General features: G+C 44.5%; 1 protein-coding gene across 5 annotated transcripts in view; it reads left to right on the top strand.

The window, feature by feature from the left end:
- The window catches only part of LOC137375294 (inactive N-acetylated-alpha-linked acidic dipeptidase-like protein 2), a 1,073,632-nt gene that overhangs the window by 588,568 nt on the left and 463,859 nt on the right, over positions 1 to 21,205 (top strand). For all 5 annotated transcript variants that reach the window (XM_068042232.1, XM_068042235.1, XM_068042233.1 and 2 more), the window contains one exon: positions 5,930 to 6,080. In XM_068042232.1, the coding sequence (XP_067898333.1) occupies positions 5,930 to 6,080 (151 nt within the window). The remainder of the gene's footprint in view (positions 1 to 5,929; positions 6,081 to 21,205) is intronic.

Raw genomic sequence — 21,205 nt, forward strand, 5'->3', positions numbered from 1 at the left:
AGAACAAAGAATTGATCTTCATTGTGTAACATCTGGGGATAGATATTGCAAATAAAAGTAATTGCACTAAGAATGTGTATTATACCAATTATAATATATGTGTATATACCATATATAATATTTTTTTCTTTTTGGGTACTGAAGCCACTCTTCTTAAAAACACACCCTTGACACCTCGGGTGTCGGGACCATTTCTGGGTCACATCCCAGCTCGTGTCAGAAGTGTGCCCTACGGTCTGACTTTATGGGAGGCGGCCAAGTATTCACACATAGGTGCATGAATGTCTTTCATTTGCATAACTTACCAGATGTATAACACTTCCTCTAACATCATACTTTGTCCATCACTCTTGGCTGGTTGACCATAATTTTGAGTGGAAAATATCAAAAGCAGCATAACAAAATCTTTTTTTATATTTACTTAATACAGCATGTTTTGTTGTTTTGAAGTTTTAACCTCACTTATCTGAAGTAAACAATGATTTTGGAGGTGATTTTCCGTCGGTGGCGAATTCCCGTCCACCTAAGGTAAAATCCAGCCCCACAACTCTGGGCCTTATTCTCTGAATCTGTGAAAATGAGAAAGTGGCCTTAATTAATATACAGTCTTAAAGCTGAGGATATATAGAAAGTGGTATGCAACACAAAGCTTGGAGTTAGATATCTGCGCCTGCAATTTCCATGGGGATTCACACCAGCGGAAGTCCCAAAGAAACCGCATTGAACCACTATAAACACCTGTTTACACCATTGCTCTGGAGGTTTGTCAGTCTCCCACTGAAGGGGGTTGTAGGTACAGCATAGCACCCATACATGGGCTAATCCCATGATAAATAGGAATATATAATGGGGGAAAATTGATACAAAATATGTGATAAAAAGTTACAATAGGGAATGTTGCAGACAGGAAGTGTGTACAAACTCTGTAAATGTTCTTAAAGCTCTTTTTTCTATCTCCTCCAACCTCACCTCCAACTACAAGTGCGAAGAGCTTATGGACTTCTTTGTCGCTAAGATTAAGACCATCTGATCAACTGCCTCTGTTGCTTCCTTCCCTTTCCCTAGCCCACCATGTCAAATTTCCTCTAAGGTTCTCTCCTTGCCTTATCCCTAAACTTGCATCTTTCTCGAGTTTCTCTCCTATCTTCCCTCATGCCTTCTCCGAGCTCAACTTGTTCAAGAGACTCACCTCTTGCTCCGTCGACTCTATTCCAGCTAAACTGCTGACTGCCCAACTTCCCATCCTGGTCGCTATATTAGCTGATATTGTTAATATTTTTTTCTTTTTGGGTACTGAAGCCACTCTTCTTAAAAACACACCCTTGACACCTCGGGTGTCGGGACCATTTGTGGGTCACAACCCAGCTCGTGTCAGAGGTGCGCCCTACGGTGTGACTTTATGGGGAGGCGGCCAATTAACAGGCCTCCTCTGCATTCACCATCAGGTGGGACACGGATGTGGGAAGCCCAATGGGAGGGCCCACAAGATTGGCCAGTGGGCAGTACCATTGGGAAAGGTGGGTGCTGCTGAGGCAGATGGAATACGTAAATGCACCTCAATATAGAGGTGCTATTGAAAGGCTTCAGAGGGTTGATTGAAATGAAGGCTCAGAGCTGTTAAGGCCATCAGTGTGGATTGACTTCTTGTCCACCATGGACCAGTGGGCAGCTGCTCCTGCAGGGACACCGCCTCCAGGAAAATCTCCTAGAGGTGGGAACACGTCAGGGAGCAAACCCAACTCACCCCGGTCTGATTTTCCACGCTCTCCTCCCTCCCAACGCCTTCAAAGCTGCCTCCACAGGAGCAGGAAATTTCTGTGCACAGAGTACAAATCAAGAAGTATAAATTGGATCATGTGCAGAAAGTGGAATAAAAAGGGGGGAAAAGGCAGATGAGATTACAAAGGAGAGATAAAAGGCAGAGAGGAAAAAGTAAAATTAAAATCTCCAACACTAATTAACAGTCATAGAGTCATTTATGGCGCAGAAGGAGGCCATTCAGCCCATTGCATCCATGCCAGCTCTCCACTGAGCAATCCAGTCAGTCCCATTTTCTCCGCTCGTTCCCTGTAGTTTTGCAAGTTTATTTCCTTCAAGTGCCCAATGTCCTTCTGAAAGAATGAAACTCCACACTTATAAAATAAAACTTTTTAGCCCAGAGAAATTGTTTGGCATTAATTCACAATTATCAATCAATTAAAAATTCACTTATTCCTGAATGCACAAACCCTAACTTTTTATGGTGTCTTTAGTGGGGATCTAGTGGGCAATTACCCCATGTTCATGCCATTGCATGCCAATTAGCAAGGACCGCGACAGTGCACTTTGTGGAGGAGCGGAGTATTGCTGACAGCAACTTCCGGATTTCCGCGCTTAAATGTGCTTTTGCAGCACCAGTAGTTGCCATCCAATGTGGCCCATAATAATAGTGAGTGCTGTTAGCCTCACCATCGTGATTAACACAAATCCAGACCATTTTCTCAGATGACATGTTAAACCACAGCCTGGTTTGCCTGTTCCGATGAATGTAAAAGATCCTACAGCACTCGCTGAATAGCAGGGAGATTCCCCCAGTATTGCTCAACATTCTGAATATTTTTTTAAATAAACACAGTCGAGGAAAAAATAAGAAACACTTTGGATCATTGGAAGAATATGAAACACACTTAATAAGTGCAAATTCCTTGCTTCTGTTGCATTTGAATTTTAAGGGAATATTGTCAGATTAATAGTAAATGTGATTCTGAGTATTGTAATTTGTGCAACACCCTGGTATACTTCTTCAATTACTAAGTGCTCCTATTTTGTAGGTGTAGCTTATGGTTCAGGTGGATGTATGCGTGTGGACCATTAAGTCTTAGTTTAATCTGGATTGGTTTGCAGCAAATTTGCACACAACTATACAGTGGATTCTCCATAGCAGTGTAATCTATTATAAATATTAGATACCCAATGAAGTGTGGAAGATTATGTGGAGAGGAGGTGGTTGTTGAAGGAACTGGAAAATGCGATGGATAAGTTTTGTTTAAGTCTTAAATACATTTTGATTTTTATGTTCATTCAGCTAAAAATGATATTTTAGGTGTATAGAGTTCAGTGTATGAGAACCTGTCATGGTGGCTATATGTCAGAGAGTTTATTTAAAAGCAAAATACTGTGGATGCTGGAAATCTGAAACAAAAATAGAAAGTGCTGGAAATACATTTCAGCTGAGGCCTTCTAAACCAGGAAGATGGTGTGGTCTGGAACTCACTTTGAGTGAACTCACAGTGAGAGCACTGCCACTACACAAGATAATAAAAGCAAAATACTGCAGATGCTGGAAATCTGAAATAAAAACAAGAAATGCTGGAACCACTCAGCAGGTCTGGCAGCATCTGTGGAAAGAGAAGCAGAGTTAACGTTTCGGGTCAGTGACCTTTCTTCGGAACTGGCAAATATTAGAAATGTCAAAGGTTATAAGCAAGTGAGCCAGGGGTGGGGCAAGAGATAACAAAGGAGAAGGTGTAGATTGGACAAGGCCACATAGCTGACCAAGAGGTCATGGAGCAAAGGCAAACAATATGTTAATGTATTAACATATACATTATATGTATATGTGTCGGGGTGGGGGGAATGGGGTCAAATAAACGTAATGGGTGTAGGGAATGGTGAGAAGGGTTGAACTGTAAACCTTGTGCAGTTTACGGAGGCGAGGGGATTAAAGGTCAGATGTTAAAGGTAAATATTTTGGGGGGAAGGGAAAATTGTTAATATAATTGTAATTGGGGAGGTGGGAAAGGGGCGTTACCAATTTATTTATTTAATTTTGAGGGGTCTGTCTTTAAAAATTTAAATTAGGCAGCAGGGCTGGCTGCTCGTTAAAAATGGCGCCAGCGCCTGCACACAGGCAGCCGATGCCATTGACGGGGACGGACAGCCCACCCCCTCCATGTGATTTGGGGGGCGGGGGCTGCCCCAGCTATTTCAATGAGCCACCAGTCAGCACCAGTAGTTGCCATCCAATGTGGCCCATAATAATAGTGAGTGCTGTTAGCCTCACCATCGTGATTAACACAAATCCAGACCAGGAGGAGAGCATGGCAGCTCTTTGGCGTGTGGCCCTCTTTTTTGAGCTCGCCGCCGAGATCAGAGGCGGGCTCTTAAAATCAAGCCCATTTATTGTAAAGTTGGTATTTTCAAGCTTGTTTCAATTGTATGAAAGGTGTTTCTGTTCTTATTGTACCTAAGCAGTTCCTCATCCTTTGACCTATTTGGCTTGAGAATTGCAGCATTAATTGTCCTCCTTCTCCACCAAATCTTGTTTCTAGAAGAGCTGCTTGATCCTTGGATTAACATGACAAAAAAAAACCACGTAATTAATTGATTTCCTTAATATCAACATTCGCTTCCTCTGATCCTAGCATGTAAATGGATTTCATCTAAAATGTTTTAGTTAACTTAATCCATTTTTCATTCTCTTCTAAGTACGCGCAAAATCTATTATAAAGGGAGTACAATAAAATCATTCTGAATGTAACCCTTTTATTGATCATTGTTAACTTTTTTCAGCATTACTTGAAATTTTAACAATTGTAGTATCTGCAGAAAGCCGAGAATAATCTTAACATGGAAGAATTGTAATTAATTCTGATTTGTATCAGTGAAGACAATTTAAGAACATCTTCTAAACTACAGTAAATATTTTCAGATGTTTGTTAATTGCAAACCAGTTTAACTCGTAATAAAATCTTCACCCTGTTAACATAAACCTTTTTTTATTAATAAAAGCTTATGAATCTTGTTAACTGTTCCAATCCAGCGATCGCATTTGCAAACATTTTTGTGAAGTGTTCAAATCTGGCTTCGTGTAACTTGATGACATGTTAATATCATTGCCATGAATAAAACAGATACATAAAAGTTAACAAATGTTTTAAGTGCTCCATATGTCAGTAATAGTGGGAGTGTGTGCAGCTGTCATAGCTAAGAGCTAAGTCATAGTTTCAGCTTGCATTGCAGTCTAACATCTAACTGTTTTCATCGGCAGCCAGCTTCAAGTTTTTAAAAATTCATTCATGGGATGTGGGCGTCGCTGGCTAGGCCAGCATTTATTGCCCATCCCTAATTGCCCTTGAGAAGGTGGTGGTGAGCTGCCTTCTTGAACCGCTGCAGTCCATGTGGGGTAGGTAAAGCATATTTCATTAGAAACTGTCTGTGCGGCACAGTGGCGCAGTGGTTAGCACCGCAGCCTCACAGCTCCAGCGACCCGGGTTCAATTCTGGGTGCTGCCTGTGTGGAGTTTGCAAGTTCTCCCTGTGTCTGCGTGGGTTTTCTCCGGGTGCTCCGGTTTCCTCCCACAAGCCAAAAAGACTTGCAGGTTGATAGGTAAATTGGCCATTATAAATTGCCCCTAGTATAGGTAGGTGGTAGGGAAATATAGGGACACGTGGGGATGCGGTAGGAATATGGGATTAGTGTAGGATTAGTATAAAATGGGATGGTTGATGGTCGGCACAGACTCGGCGGGCCGAAGGGCCTGTTTCAGTGCTGTATCTCTAAACTAAACTTACCAAACAATTTCAAGTATATTTCATGACTAGTTCATCTTTGGGTTTCCTGAGCATATCTTGCAGACGACTATATTTGTCTTCTAGGTTGAAATCAAGGAATAAGTAAGCAGTGAATATTGGGATTGTTTGTTTTGACCATGTTAGCCTGTTTTTATGACATTTCCAGGATTTGTACAATAACAAGTCATTAGAAAATGCACTTGGAATGACTTGAATGACCTAGATTAACACAACATATGATTAATTGGATTGCAAATTAGGGATCTAGTTGGAAACGCCAACAAATATTTTGAATTATGTATTTAGCTCCATTAAATTAACTGAAATATTTTTAGTCCATAACTATTTAATCAAATGATGCTTTCTGTCATTTGCAGTTGTCGTTATTACTGGAGGCTGGTTTTGGAGGAGCTTTGGTCTACATCGACCCCTGTGATTCACCCCAAAAGGAGAAGATTGGTGATGAAACATTTTGGATTTCTTTGAATCCTGGAGGAGATCCATCTACACCAGAATATCCTAGTATCGGTGAGTCAAAGAGGGTTCCTGTTATTTGTTGTTAAAATGTAACGACCAGAGGGGAAATGGCTATCTTTTGGCAAATACTGTGATTTTCTACACTTAACAGATGCTGTATGATTTGATGCCTGGGTTCTGCAATTTTGCATTAAAAAGCCCTTGAAGCAATGCAAATGACAGTACCTGAGTCATAACAAATCATTTGCCTTATTAGCAACTACTGGAATAAGATCATTGCCAGTGATTTATAAGTTTTGTGTTTGGTGCACATTTTTGCTCTTGATAGAGGACATTATCATTTTGTCACTGAACAATTGAATATTTTTCCGATTTTGGCATCCTGTTTGTCTGGTAGCCATCAGATCTGCTGCAGATGGAGGGAAAAGCTTTCTCCCTATACTGGATTGTGATAATACGAATGTCAACTTTAAAATAGAAATGATATTGAATCAACATTCCTATTTCCCTTACTGAGCTCTTGAGTAAGAGTGTTTAATGGTAATTATTGTTAAATTATGGAGTTTTGTTCTATGTCTTACATATGGCCTGAACTGACTTTCCAACCTCCTCATTTAACTTAGGATGCTTACTTAAGGCTGTGTTTGCTGACAACGCTACCACTAGACGGCGCTGCAGTGATGTGCCACTAAAATGTCACAGTCTGCGACTTCAGGCAGCTGCCAGGACTAAAGATGGCACTGCTCAAATAATCACACGAAGGCAACCTAACCTAAACACATGGCAGCACACAATGGCGGGAGGGAGAGAGCCAGCGGGCCGGAGACCGGGGAGGGGGTGGGTGTAGGCCGGAGATGGGGGGGGAGCGGGCCAGAGACGGGCGGGGGGGAGCGGGCCGGGGACAGGGGAGGTGGGGGAGTGGGACTGGGGCGGGGATGGGGGGGGTGGTGAGGGGGGTAGCGGTACGGGGGGCGGGGGCGAGTGAGTGGGCCGGGGGGTACGGGGGGAGCGGAGCAGCCGGAAAGAGCGGAGTGGCCGGAGAGAGCATGGAGGGGGGGAGCGGAGCATCCGAAAGAGTGGGGCGGCCAGACAGAGCAGCGAGAGGGGCAGCGGAGCGGCCGGAGAGAGCAGCGAGAGGGGGAGCGGAGCAGCCAGAGAGAGCAGCAAGGGGGAATCGGAGCAGCCGGAGACAGCAGCGAGAAGGGGAGCGGAGCGGCTGGACACAGCAGCGATGGGGGGAGGGGAGCGGCCAGAGAGAGCAGCAAGGGGGAATCGGAGCAGCCAGAGCCAGCAGCAAGAAGGGGAGCAGAGCAGCTGGACACAGCCGCGAGGGGGGGAGTGGAGCGGCCGGAGAGAGCAGCGAGAGAGGGAGCGGAGCGGCCAGAGAGAGCAGTGAGGGGAAGGGAGCGGCTGGAGAGAGCAGCGAGAGGGGGAGCGGAGCGGCCGGAGAGAGCAGTGAGGGGAGCGGAGCGGCTGGAGAGAGCAGCGAGGGGGGGAGTGGAGGGGCCGGAGAGAGCAGCAAGTGGGGGAGCGGAGGGGCCGGAAAAAGCGGTGCGGCCGGAGAGAGCAGCGAGGGGGGGAGTGGAGGGGCCGGAGAGAGCAGCGAGTGGGGGAGCGGAGGGGCCGGAAAAAGCGGAGCGGCTGGAGAGAGCAGCGAGGGGGGGGGAGAGGAGGGGCCGGAAAGAGCGGGCGGCCCTAGAGAGCAGCGGAGCTTGACGCATGGTTTAGCGTTGCATTGCTGTACGCGTAAAGCGCTGGTGCAGAGTCCGACCAGACGCATTGCCCGAAGATACACATGTCACGCGATGACATCATCGGCGCATGCGCTAACCAGTCCTGGCAAGTCGGAATGCAGCGCATGTGCAAAGAGCAGGAGACCGTCTGCGCATGTGCGCACCTTGGCGCAGCCTGATGACGTCAGGGGCCGGCTGCGTTGTCAGGAATCACTTTCACTTAACCAGTCTCAATTGCTTTTGAATCATGTTCCCAGCAATAAAAGAACAAAACAGTGTGTTCCTGAATAATTGTCTTGCATATTTAATGTTTTGAATCGTTGACTTTCTCTGTGCATACATTGTGGAGTGTTAGTCTGGTGAAAATAAAAAGGACCTCAACACCTATTGGGAAGTGACCTTAATATTAAATGTTCTATAAAAGTAGCCCAGCATGTCCAATACTTCTAGTTAAATTTCTACAATTTGTAGAGCTCAGTGATCTCCGTTGGAGGTTAATTGAAATATATAAATTAAAACAGTCTTACAGATTTTTGTTTGTCTATGAAAAATACACTTTTTAAAATTTGCCAAGCTACTTGAATAAGAAGTCTAAATCCTCAACAGATTTATTTCAAGGTACTTGATGCTAACATGTGATTTTGTGTAGACTTTGGTGTCTGGTTAATCTCATTAAATTTCCATATCTATTATCCTCAGAGACCACAAGGGTAATTGCTGTGGACAATTCACACAAATGCAATACAGGGTGTTCTGAAGTTGTGATGAAAGCACATTCGCCAGGAATGTTCTCAGGGTTTCCTGTGATTTGCCACCATCATTACAGCAGAAACCCTATATATACAATTTTTGCTGGAGTTATGGTGGTGGAGTGGGAGAAGCTCTGAGCAAATTCCTGGCATTTATTACAGCAGAGTAGTGGGTGCTTATATCTCTATCTGACCTATACCATATCGATCCAGAAATTTTTGCTGATACCGTGGGCCTATTTTCAGAGGAATAAAGGATTCTCAGATCAAAGCTGAAATACTTTATTTAGGAGCAGTACTTTAGTATTTGTATTCTGCAGTGTGTTTTTGAAGAAACAACAAATGCTATAAATGTACATGTTTTTTGATAATCTTCCTGTTAATGCTGATTTGGACATTTTTGGCCTACGGAGCAAAGCACAAGCTCATAATTGAATGAGCAATATTAAATGGTTCTCCACTGCAATAATCCAACTTGAAAATTAATGGACAACAGATGGCTTATTTCAAATCTAATATTAAATGGTATGAAGAAAATGTGCCATGAGCAACACAGTTATGATTAAAATTTCTCTATTAAAACAGTTAAGTACAACTTTGAAGCAATTTATCTTCACACTTTGTGTTTAGCTGCAGAGCCTCATTCATTGATATCAACAATGGATGGCCAACAAAGAGCATTGCAGTAATCAAGTTTGCAAGTGACAGAGGCTTTAGCAACAGATAGGCCATGTGGGAGACATGGACAATTATGCAGAAGAGGATGTAGGCACTCTGTCTGATGGAAAGGAACTAGGTTTGGTAACTTAGCTCATGTCGAACAGAATGACAAGACTGTTGACAGTCCGGTTCAGCTTGAGAGTTGATGCTAAATTTATACAAATCATTGGGTCTACCACATTGAGAATACAGTGTCCAATTTTCAATGCCCAATTTTAGGAAAAGTGTCAAAGCCATGGAGAGGGGTCAGAAGAAATTTACTGGGACGTTGTCAGGGATGAAAGGTTTCATTTATGAAAAGCGATTAGAGAAACTGGGGCTCTTTTTATTAGAGCTAAAAAAGATTAAAAGGAGATCTGATATAGATTTTCACATCATAAGGGGCTTTGACAAGGTAACTAGGAAAAATTCATTTTCACTGGATGGTGAGTTGGTAAATATCTTCTTCTTTGGCCTCCTTGTCTCGAGATACAATGGGTAAGTGCCTGGAGGTGGTTTGTGGAGCAGCGCCTGGAGTGGCTATAAAGGCCAATTCTAGAGTGACAGACTCTTCCACAGGTGCTGCAGATAGCGTTGGTTGTCGGGGCTGTTACACAGTTGGCTCTCCCCTTGCGCTTCTGTCTTTTTTCCTGCCAACTGCTAAGTCTCTTTGACTCGCCACACTTTAGCCCCACCTTTATGGCTGCCCGCCAGCTCTGGCGATCACTGGCAACTGACTCCCACGACTTGTGATCAATGTCACAGGACTTCACGTTGTGTTTGTAGACGTCTTTAAAGCGGAGACATGGATGGCCGGTGGGTCTGATACCAGTGACGAGCTCGCTGTACAATGTGTCCTTATATAGAGCATTAATTTACGGTTATCATCGAAAGAGAGAGATTAGGAGAATTTATAATGTGGAAAGACATAGCACCTCCTAATAGAAACAGTAGCAGATCCAGAATTCATAATACCTTTTAAAAGGAAAGTGCATAAATACTTGAAAAAGAAACATTTAAAAAGTATGGGGAAAGAACAGCGGATTGGGACTAAGTAGATAATCCTGTCAGAATATTAGTATAGGTACAAAGAACCAAATGGATTCCTACTGTGCTGCAAAGATCTATGATTATATTATTCTAAATTGCCAGATTTATTAAAGCATTATAAGTACCCATAGCTACAGAATAATTTCTTGCACTAATTTGCTTGCAAGTACTGACTAAACAAAGAAATGCTCAGATTTGCCTTAAATGTACAAGATATATTCTATAGTGTGAAAATGTTTACCTTTATTAATTCCTGTCTTTGTGAACACGATACTGCAAACTCCACCTAGTTTACAATTATTCCTGCAGTTGTAATAGTGTGTGTGTAATATATTCATAACCACAAGTACATCCAAATTGTTCCTTTCTCTTGAGCAAAATGATCTGTGTAAACAAAACTATAATGAGCTTGGTTGTCAGTCGTCCCAGTGATTGTGTGAGGCATGAGTTTTTGCGCAGTACATCAACCCCTCAGAATTTCTAACAGTCATTTTTAAGTGCATTCAAAGCAGATAATTTTGGCTGTGTGGAAATCTTCTTCATGATATAGTGCTGCTCATGTAATCGTTAATGTCACTCCTACAGAACATTATGTAGTTCATTTGAAAAATTACTAATCACAGCTTCATTGTTGCAACATTTCAAGTAATTTAGCTGTAATTACTTTGCTATTTTCTACTTTCAACCCCAGTGCCTTTATCTACAACAAAGTATGCTTCCTCTATGTTTTGTGTTGTGATTTTCTATTGACTCTTATCTGTGGGTTGAATTTTACCCTCGGTGGGCGGGAGCCGTCCACTGACTTTTCAGTCGGTGGCGAATCCAACTCTGCCTGGCCTGGGGATCTGGCCCACATTTTCCAGTCCCCAGGCTTTTAATTGGCCTGAGGCTGGACTTTCACCTAATTGAGGCAGGAGGTCCCACCTAATGGAGCTGCTGGCAAATCAGCGGACCGGCAGCTCTCTGTCCCAGCAGCGCCACCAGCAGCGGTGGCCACTGCTGGGACTGCAACCCAGCCATTGGAAGGACGATCAGGAAGATGTCGGCGAGCTCTGGAACAAAGGTACTGCCCTCCGTTGGGCACAGGGTGCCTGATCATGAGGGGCCTCCCCAGGCTGTCAGAAAGCTGCCTGCTTTGTCAGGTGGCATTTCTCGGGCATGGGCCGCCTGACCGGCCATGGGTAAAATCCCCGTGGTGGTGGGCGGAGGCCCTTAAGTGGTCGTTAACTGATTGGTCTGGGGTGGGCGGACCATTTCTCGCTGCCCTGTGTAAAATGGCGGCGAGAGTGGGTCAGGAATGACCCCTGGATCCCCCTGCTCTATTTTATTCCCCCCCCCCCTCCGCCTCCAGCCACCTTCCCGCTCTTTGGGGGAGGGGGTAAAATTCAGCCCTGTATAGCTGAAGTTTAGGGATGGCTTACTTTCCAGCTTTGGTAAGCAAATTACCTGGTGGTAAGTGGCATTGACTGGAATCTAACACCCCACCTCCCCTCCTCGGGAGTGAACAAGGTGGGTGCATAAAATAAGGTGGCCTGCCTGTCCCCGCTGCTATTTTACCAGCACCGGCAGAGTTGGCAGGCGGCCCGCCCACCCCAGGCCAATCAGTTAACGGCCACTTAAGGGCCTCCGCCCACCACCACGGGAATTTTACCCATGGCCGGTCGGGCGGCCAATGCCCAAGAAAAGCCACCTGACAAAGCAGACGGCTTTCTGACAGCCTGGGGCCAATTAATGGCAAACAGGCACTTCAGCATCTGAGGAGGCGATCTAATAATACATGGCGGCCTCCTTGGGGACTGGGGCGCCCTACTGATCTGCCACCCTCTGCCCCATGGAGGACTCCCTCAGCAGCATGGGCCATCCCCACTAAAACAACACCCTCATCTTACACTCTGAATCCCTTCCCTCTCGCCGGGGCCTAGCCAATTGTCCCCAGAGAGGCCCCAAACACTTACCTCCATTCTGGGGCCTCCTCCACTGTTGCTGGTCCTGGCTGGGTGCTGTTCCAACAGTGTCCCTCTGATTGGCCAGGCAGCTCATGGAGGTGGACCGTCCGACTTCAGAGGGGTGGAAGCCCTGACTGCAGCCAATTAACGGCTGAGCCAAGGAGCAGCGGAGGCAGGTTCACTCCTGGCTTTCCAGCCGATGGGTGAGGCCACTGCCTCCACCTTAAATTCCGGCCATTATTTTTGTTTGTTCTACCAGATCCAATCTCCAATCTTGTTGTTTTGTGTTCTTTATCTTGATCTGAACATTTTGAGGATTGTTGCAGCTTTTTGAGATCCCATGAACAATCTCCTCATCTATACAGAAGTATTGAAATCCTTTTTAGAAAAACTCAAGCACAACAGAAGGTAAGATTATGAGCCCTCCATCACCACTGAAACAGCAACTCTTACTTCCTGGCCACTGCCAACAAAAGGCCATTATCCTCAAGCTTGTAACACACAAAAAGTGCGTGCTACTATGCCAACCAACTCTTTGCATGCATTTGTGTTCCCACATATTCTGTGTAAATAAAAAGTACAAGATCTCTACTAATGGGTAAGTTATCGCAATGCTCTGAGAAATTAAAAAGCCTATTTATATTGCACAACACAGTGGTTCTCAAACAAGGGTCATTAGAGACTTTCCAGGAGGTCCAAAAATTAATTTCTCTAGTGGGCATGAGAGAGAGAAAAACAGAAAGGGGAGAAAAAAAAAGGAAGACACAAAAGACAAGCCACCCGTTTCGATGAATTAATGGTAATTAGTGTTAGTGCTTCACACGCATCTGACTAGATTTCCACCCCCCCAAAGCTCCTGAATAATCTTGGCCCAGAATTTCTGCTTTGAGTGCAATTGGCAATCTGTGCACAATAGTGCCTAACATTACACTCGTTTTCCGAAGTGCTTTTTCTTCCCTCAAGTTTTTGCTCAAATACGTTTGTATATTACTGAATGGAAAATTTGCCATGAACCCGGGGCAGCATTTTAGAATGTAATTTTCTTTAAAAATATCCCGTGATATGATTTAAGAGTGTTGACTTGGGCAGTTTTAACAGTACAGCTGAAAATGGGTTTATCACCGAGGACAAGCATTTTCAATTAGCGTCTAATCCACCACCTATGAGTAACCTTATCTTAAATAATTGAAATGACTTTAATAAAACTATACAGAACCATTTGCTTGTTATATTGGTACACGGTAGTCAGTTTCTTAGCAAATTTTTAATAAATATTCAAGATCTTTTAACATGTGCCTTGCACCTAAAAAAAAGCTTAATTTTAGAAGTCTCCTCGAAAGCTCACAAACAGTGATTAATTTGATCTGGGGCATAGCCAGATTTATGGATGGGACCACCTTCTAGCACAATGTTTTTTAAACTGACATAAAAGATCGCGGAAACTTGATTTGCACTTGAAATTCCACGACCTTTTGCATTGGTTTGGCAAATTTCGGGCAAATCGTGCTGAAAAAATAGTGCAACCTGGTGGAAGCTCCTGTCCCTTGACTTCAGGATGTGGGATGCACTTTGTAAAGTTTCCTTCTGAGGCAGGATCCATCTGTACTTTCATCCATGTATACGGATATTTAATGCACCTGAATAATTTAATAATCTTCATATATTATGACATACTGGAAAGACACTTGATGCTGTATGAAGATGGTGGAATAGAGCTGCACCTGCTCCATCACTGCTTAATTTGTTACTCATGTTGATGGTGAGGAGCAAGCTGTGAACAAGTTACTTGCAGCTGAAATGTTTATTTCTTTGTGGTTTTCTCTCCTCATTTTGATCACTATAGCATAACTATTTTGACAAAATAATGACAGTGCATCGTATTTTGATCTTTTTATGTTTTTTTATGTTTACATCAAAACAGCTCCTTTCATTAAGAGTCAAGTAAGATTTGAACAGTTTTGATGTGAATTGTTTTTCCCCAGTTGCTGAGCTTATAATTGCATTCATGAAAGGATTCAATGTAATTGTGATATTAATGGCTTTAGGTACTTTTTAATTGTACTGATTTGCTTTTTGCATAATATTTCAAATATAAATGAAGAATGATAAACAGTTTACTCTCAATGAAATATAGTTTATTTTACTACTAGGCAAGAACAACTAGTTCTAAAGGCTGATCAAATATTTAGAAACTTGACTCTTGAAAATAAAATCAGCAGCTTCCTCATTCTACTTTAAGTTGCTCCATCAAAGTGTCCCATTGGTTCCTTCTACACTGCAAACTTCTATGGCTCTGCGCTTCATCCCTGCACCATTGGCATGGGGAGGTGATGAGCAGAGGACAAGTCCTATCTGATTAAGAATCATGTTTTGTCTCATTTGTGAGTTTCTGTGGTGACCCTCCTAGAAATCAGCCATTCCTGCAGGTTGGGGCAATGTGTGTTTTGGCGGATTGGGGAGCGACTTTAAATGGGAGAGAGGAAAGAATTTATGAAATGATTGGGGAGTAAATTGCAAACTCTGTGAGTAGCCTTTATATAAACTGAGCCTTTGAATGTTGTGGAATACATAATCACAGTTTTTTTACTTGAGATTGATTATACATCAATCATTAATAGTGTCTTGGAAGAAACAGTGGTGTCAAAGTTCAATGCAATGCTGGGGCCTTCAGGCACACTGTTCCTGTGATACTGTTAGTCTACATTGTTCTTCAGGAGAAGGCATAGTTATGTGATAAAGCAGAGGCACCAATGATATTAACTGTGTTTAATCGTACGCAGGTGTAGAGTGTTAATTAGGGTCTTACTTGAATTGATTTTTATTCTTTCATGGGATGTTGTTACGACCAAGGCGGAAGGAGTGCACTGTTAATTCAGTCCCACTTCTCCACAGGTCACAGCGTATCAATAAATTTTCCCACTTACAGAAACAGCCAATTAGATACTCTATTTGTCCCCAGAATAAGCACACCAACCAGGTTTCTTTAATAAACAACAAAATTATCCATTTATTATAAAGGCAAGTCTTAACCAATAATTAAGTAAATGTATAGACAGATTGAAATATTAAAGCCCTACATATATCTATATATAGCGACTCGAGCGAAGACTTTCCCCACTATGCTGAGCAGGGAGATCCCACGGTAGTTGTTGCAGTCACCGTGGTCACTCTTGTTCTTATAGAGGGTGATGATATTGGGATCGCGCATGTCCTGTGGTACTGCTCCCTCATCCCAGCACAGGTAAAGCAGTTCATGGAGTGCTGAGAGTATAGCAGGCTTGGCACTCTTGATTATTTCAGGGGTAATGCCGTCCTTCCCAGGGGCTTTTCCACTGGCTAGAGAATCAATGGCATCACTGACTTCCGATTTTGTTGGCTGTTCGTCCAGCTCATCCATGACTGGCAGAGACTGGGCTGCATTGAGGGCGGTCTCAGTGACAACATTTTCCCTGGAGTACAGTTCTAGGTAGTGCTCCACCCAGCGGTCCATTTGCTTGTGTTGGTCAGTGATTGTGTCCCCTGATTTAGATTGGAGGGGGGGTGCGATCTTCCTGATGGTTGGCCCAAAAGCTCTCTTAATGCCATCATACATTCCTCTGATGTTTCCAGTGTCAGAGGCCAGCTGAATATGACTGCATAGGTGTTGCCAGTAGTCATTTGCGCAGCGCCTGGCAGTGTCTACCCTGAGGCACAGTGTGGCTTTCGAGCAGCGAGATCCACCATTGACATGCTGTTCTCCCTTCGCCAGCTACAGGAGAAATGCCAAGAACAACAGATGCCCCTCTACGTTGCTTTCATTGATCTCACCAAAGCCTTTGACCTCGTCAGCAGACGTGGTCTCTTCAGACTACTAGAAAAGATCGGATGTCCACCAATGCTGCTAAGTATCATCACCTCATTCCATGACAATATGAAAGACACAATTCAGCATAGCTGCGTCTCATCAGACCCCTTTCCTATCCTGAGTGGCGTGAAACAGGGCTGTGTTCTCGCACCCACACTGTTTGGGATTTTCTTCTACCTGCTGCTCTCACATGTGTTCAAGTCTTCAGAAGATGGAATTTTCCTCCACACAAGATCAGATGGCACCTTGTTCAACCTTGCCCGTCTAAAAGCGAAGACCAAAGTAGGGAAAATCCTCATCAGGGAACTCCTCTTTGCTGACGATGCTGCATTAACATCCCACACTGAAGAGTGTCTGCAGAGACTCATCGACAGGATTGTGGCTGCCTGCAACGAATTTGGCCTAAGCATCAGTCTCAAGAAAACGAACATCATGGGACAGGATGTCAGAAGTGCTCCATCCATCAATATCGGTGACCACGCTCTAGAAGTGGTTCAAGAGTTCACCTACCTAGGCTCAACTATCACCAGTAACCTGTCTCTCAATGCAGAAATCAACAAGGGCATGAGAAAGGCTTCCACTGCTATGTCCAGACTGGCCAAGAGAGTGTGGTAAAATGATGCACGGAACACAAAAGTCCGAGTGTATCAAGCCTGTGTCCACAGTACCTTGCTCTACGGCAGCGAAGCCTGGACAACATATGTCAGCCAAAAGCGATGTCTCAATTCATTCCATCTTCGCTGCCTCCGGAGAATCCTTGGCATCAGGTGGCAGAACCGTATCTCCAACACAGAAGTCCTCGAGGCAGCCAACATTCCCAGCATATACACCCTACTGAGCCAGCGGCGCTTGAGATGGCTTGGCCATGTGAGCCGCATGGAAGATGGCAGGATCCCCAAGGACACATTGTACAGCGAGCTCGTCACTGGTATCAGACCCACCGGTCGTCCACGTCTCCGCTTTAAAGACGTCTGCAAACACGACATGAAGTCCTGTGACATTGATCACAAGTCGTGGGAGTCAGTTGCCAGTGATCGCCAGAGCTGGCGGACAGCCATAAAGGCGGGGCTAAATTGTGGCGAGTCGAAGAGACTTAGCAGTTGGCAGGAAAAAAGACAGAAATGCAAGGGGAGAGCCAACAGTGTAACAGCCCCGACAACCAATTTTATCTGCAGCACCTGTGGAAGAGTCTGTCACTCTAGAATTGGCCTTTATAGCCCCTCCAGGCGCTTACCCATTGTCTCTCGAGACAAGGAGGCCAAAGAAGAAGAAGAAGAAGATATCTACATATATATCCTAGCCCTCACGCACACGTATATAGATCCAAAAACCTGTTAACCGGGAAAAAGGGATTTTGGTTTACAGCTGTTTCAAAGGAATAAAAGGAATAAAGAAAACTTAGACTGCAATGATCCGGAAGGAAGTTCTTTGGTTTGGCGAGGTGTCCCAAAGTCAAATACTTTGATGGCACTCGAAGATTTTCCAGGCGAGGTTGATGAACAGTCTGTGTTGGTTAGGCGTTCCAAGAAATTCAACTGTAGAAGGCTTCATAGGTCTTCCATCAGGGACATCGCAACAGGTGTCAGTTCTCATATTCGATGCAAAAGTCCATTTAAAGATGCAAGGTTTCTGTAAATTCAAGAGGCAACAGTACCACTTCATACAAGCTTCTTCTTTTAATGAGCAAAGATTCTTTACAGAGAGGTAATACTTGTCTGGTTCTTCTTCAGATCTCCTGGCAGGTCCAAATCAAATTCCAATTGCCTGCTTTAGTCCAAACCACTGGCTTTTGAACTGTTCAAAATGGAACCAAAACCTTCCAGAAACAAGTCACATGCCAAGTCATAAATTCTCTCTTGTCATACAAAGGGTAGCTCTTAAGTCAAACCCCCTGCTGATTTCCTTGAAATTACCTGGTTTCCAGTATTTGTTTACTGGTCAAAATCAGGAATCTCTCATTGACCCTGCCTTCCTTCCAAAAGCATCCATAAAGTTCAGCTATCTCCAGATGTCTCAATGTCCACTGAAATCCTTTTCAGTTTTATTTTTAAATATGGATTCTTATGTTTTAACAAAAACATATGGACTCTTGTAACAATGTGGGCATCGCTGCCAAGGCCAGCATTTGCTGCCCATCCCTAATTGCCCTTGACAACTGAGTGGCTTGCCAGGCCATTTCAGAGGGTGGTTAAGAGTCAACGACATTGCTGTGTGTCTGGAGTCACATGTAGGTCAAACCAGGTAAGAACAGCAGATTTCCTTCCCTAAAGGATATTAGTGAACCTGATGGGTTTTTACAACAATTGATGATAGTTTAATGGTACGATTACTGCAACTAGCTTTCAATTCCAGATTTCTTTTCAATTAATTGAACTATTTAATGTAAGGAGACACTTCCTGAAACTGGGTGAAGGTTTGAGTGAGGAGCTGCATGTTTGTAATGTTTTTTCTTTGTAAAATAAATGCAAGACCGATTAAAGATTGGCTCCAGCATAATCCTTTAATAACAAGCTTTCTGGAGTCCAACAGATGATTGGTCTCTGAGAAGACAGTACCATCTGGGCCAGTAAATGAAGATCCTGAGATACTGATGGGTGTGAAAATAATGCCTCCAGTGTTATCAAACTATTATTCCATGCTCTCTCATGAAATCATCTTACTCATCTTAATTAGAGTACTGTAGAAACCTCCAAAAAAATTATAATTGCTGCAATTTAATATTCTGAAAAAATAGCTTTAATATATAAAAATAGGTGCTTTCCACAGCTATGGAAACAAATGCAGGGAACAAAATGCAACTGAATGTCAATGCTTCTTCAAAAAAAATGCACCTGTGTAGAATGTAATGTTTCCAGTAGAAATCTAGCTTTAAGAATCCAACTTCAGACCAGGCTCGTCATCCAACAATTTTAAATAGGCAAGGTGAACACTGAGGGTGGAACTCATCGGAATTCAATATTTAAATACTATCCATTTTAGAGAGAAGCCTGTGTAGGCTGGCAATGCAGCCCACATTTGCCTGGCAATTTATTTCATTATGAAATACAATGTGCAGCAAATCAAGGACTGGATTTAGTGTTCCTGTCGCGGCATCAGGCAGCGGAGCCAGAAGTGGGTGCCATCACCACTCATCATGTGTGCAGCAGGCCCAACGCAATCATGTGGAGGACGGCCAATAATAATCAATGGAGGCGTGGGGCCCAGCCAATTACATGAGGGGGGCGGGATTTGAGGTGCCGAATGCAGCATCAAATGACTCCGGAGCATGTGCGAGCATCATTTAAAGCCCTGCCAGCCCTGCTTTCATTGCTGTCTTTGAGTCATTTGCTCTTTATTGCTGAAAATGTTGCTGGAGTGACTCCTGGAACCCCCGCCCCCCCCCAACCTCCTGACAAAAAAGCTGCAGTATGGGAGAGGCAAGACACTGGGTGGACCCACAGTTCAGCAATGCCTCCAAGCCGCAAGGGAAAGGCGGGGGGTCCTCTTCCCCACCAATGGCAAAAAGAGATCCTCCTGCCTGACCAAACAAGCCTGGGTGGAGATCGCAGAGGAGGTAAGCAGCTGAGGGGCTAACCCCCGAACATAGGTGTGGTGCAGGAAGAGAGTCAACGACCTTGTTCAGCCTGTCAGGGTGAGTGCTACATACCACTCTCCTTTTTGGGGATTGCATATGGCTACGTGGGAGGCTGCACAACGTGGGGAGGGAGGCACCATAAAGGTGCTGGCAAAGGGGACTAAGCATCAACACATCCTGCAAGATCCATGGCTGAATTTTGGCCACAGGCCCCCTGAGCCATATAGAAAACCCCAGCAGGGGATGGGGGGCTGCCACTCGAACACATGTCCTGTCGCTCTTCCTGTGAATTATGACTATTTCCCTCTTTCCACTTGCAAGACAAGTGGGCCCATAACAACAGGGAGACCTCGCGGACTGGCAGAGGAATTGCAGACATTTGGCCTCTCTCAGCACTGGAGTTAGTCGGGACCCAAGGCAGCCGCTCAATAGCAGATGGTGAGACTGGCATCTCTGCAAAAGAGTGAGGCTCTTCTTTCATCCAACACACTTCTGAAGATCTGCATTACACATGGATTTCATGACATGATCTGCAGTACCTAACCCACACGTTTGTGTTCTCTCATGCAGGTCGGAGATTCCATCAAACGGGGGACAACAGTCAACCTCTGAGGAGGAGCAGTCACAGAAATCACCATCCCATGACTCTTCTGCACCTTCCACCAGTGCAGATACTTTCACTTCGGTGGGTTTCCACTCAGTTGTAGAATCAAGATCACAAGCTGGTGAGAGCACTGCACATGCGCCCGAGCAGCTGGCTGAGGCTGAGACAGCCGAGGCCTTTGACAGTCGGAGGACTGTGGGTGGCCAGGCCCATGCTGAGCCCCAGGCTGATGATGAGCTCTGGTGCCCACAGCACAGGGCATGCTGGAATTGCAGAGAGAGATAAGGCAACATCTGGCAGAGATGCCAGAGGCCATGTGTAGCCATGAGCGAATGATGGAGGAGCCCTCCATGCTATGAGTGCTGCCATGCGTTAAGGCATGTGAGCTCGTGACTTCTTCCATGGAGAGGTTGGCGACCCTCATGGAGAGCCATATCCCACAAATGCGCGCAGATCTGCAAACCATCGCCTTGGCCACGAGCTCGATGCAGCAGTGTCTGGCATCCGGAACCTTCAGGCATCCGGGGCCCTCCAGATCTCAGGCAGCCAGAGGACACCTGCCTAAGTCAATACAGGCCAAGGGGCAGCCTGATCAGAAACCTGCTTCCAGCCCAACTGCTATCGCAGGGGTCACACCTTGTAGAAGCATTCGAAAATGCTTGGACTTGGACTTTCACGCATGTTTGAAATTTGTCATTTGTTTTCTCTTATAACGTTTCTTCACTTTTCACGTTAGCATTCATTGTGGGAAATGCTTATTCTTTCATGCCTTAATGCTGACTTCAACCTTTTCCCTTCCAGGGCTGCCAGTGTAGGCACAGCCCTCTTTTGCTAAGCTTCTCAGATATACCAGAGCGTGTGGTTAAGCTGGGCGCTCAGCAAGAAACCCAAATAGAAAAGAGGTGACAGACTGAATGCTTTAAGGTAACTCTTTATTTCTTTCACTCTGAGAGGCCATCATTGTGACTGCGCGCAAG

This window comes from Heterodontus francisci, chromosome 11, assembly GCF_036365525.1.
Source record: "Heterodontus francisci isolate sHetFra1 chromosome 11, sHetFra1.hap1, whole genome shotgun sequence".
Taxonomy (NCBI): domain Eukaryota; kingdom Metazoa; phylum Chordata; class Chondrichthyes; order Heterodontiformes; family Heterodontidae; genus Heterodontus; species Heterodontus francisci.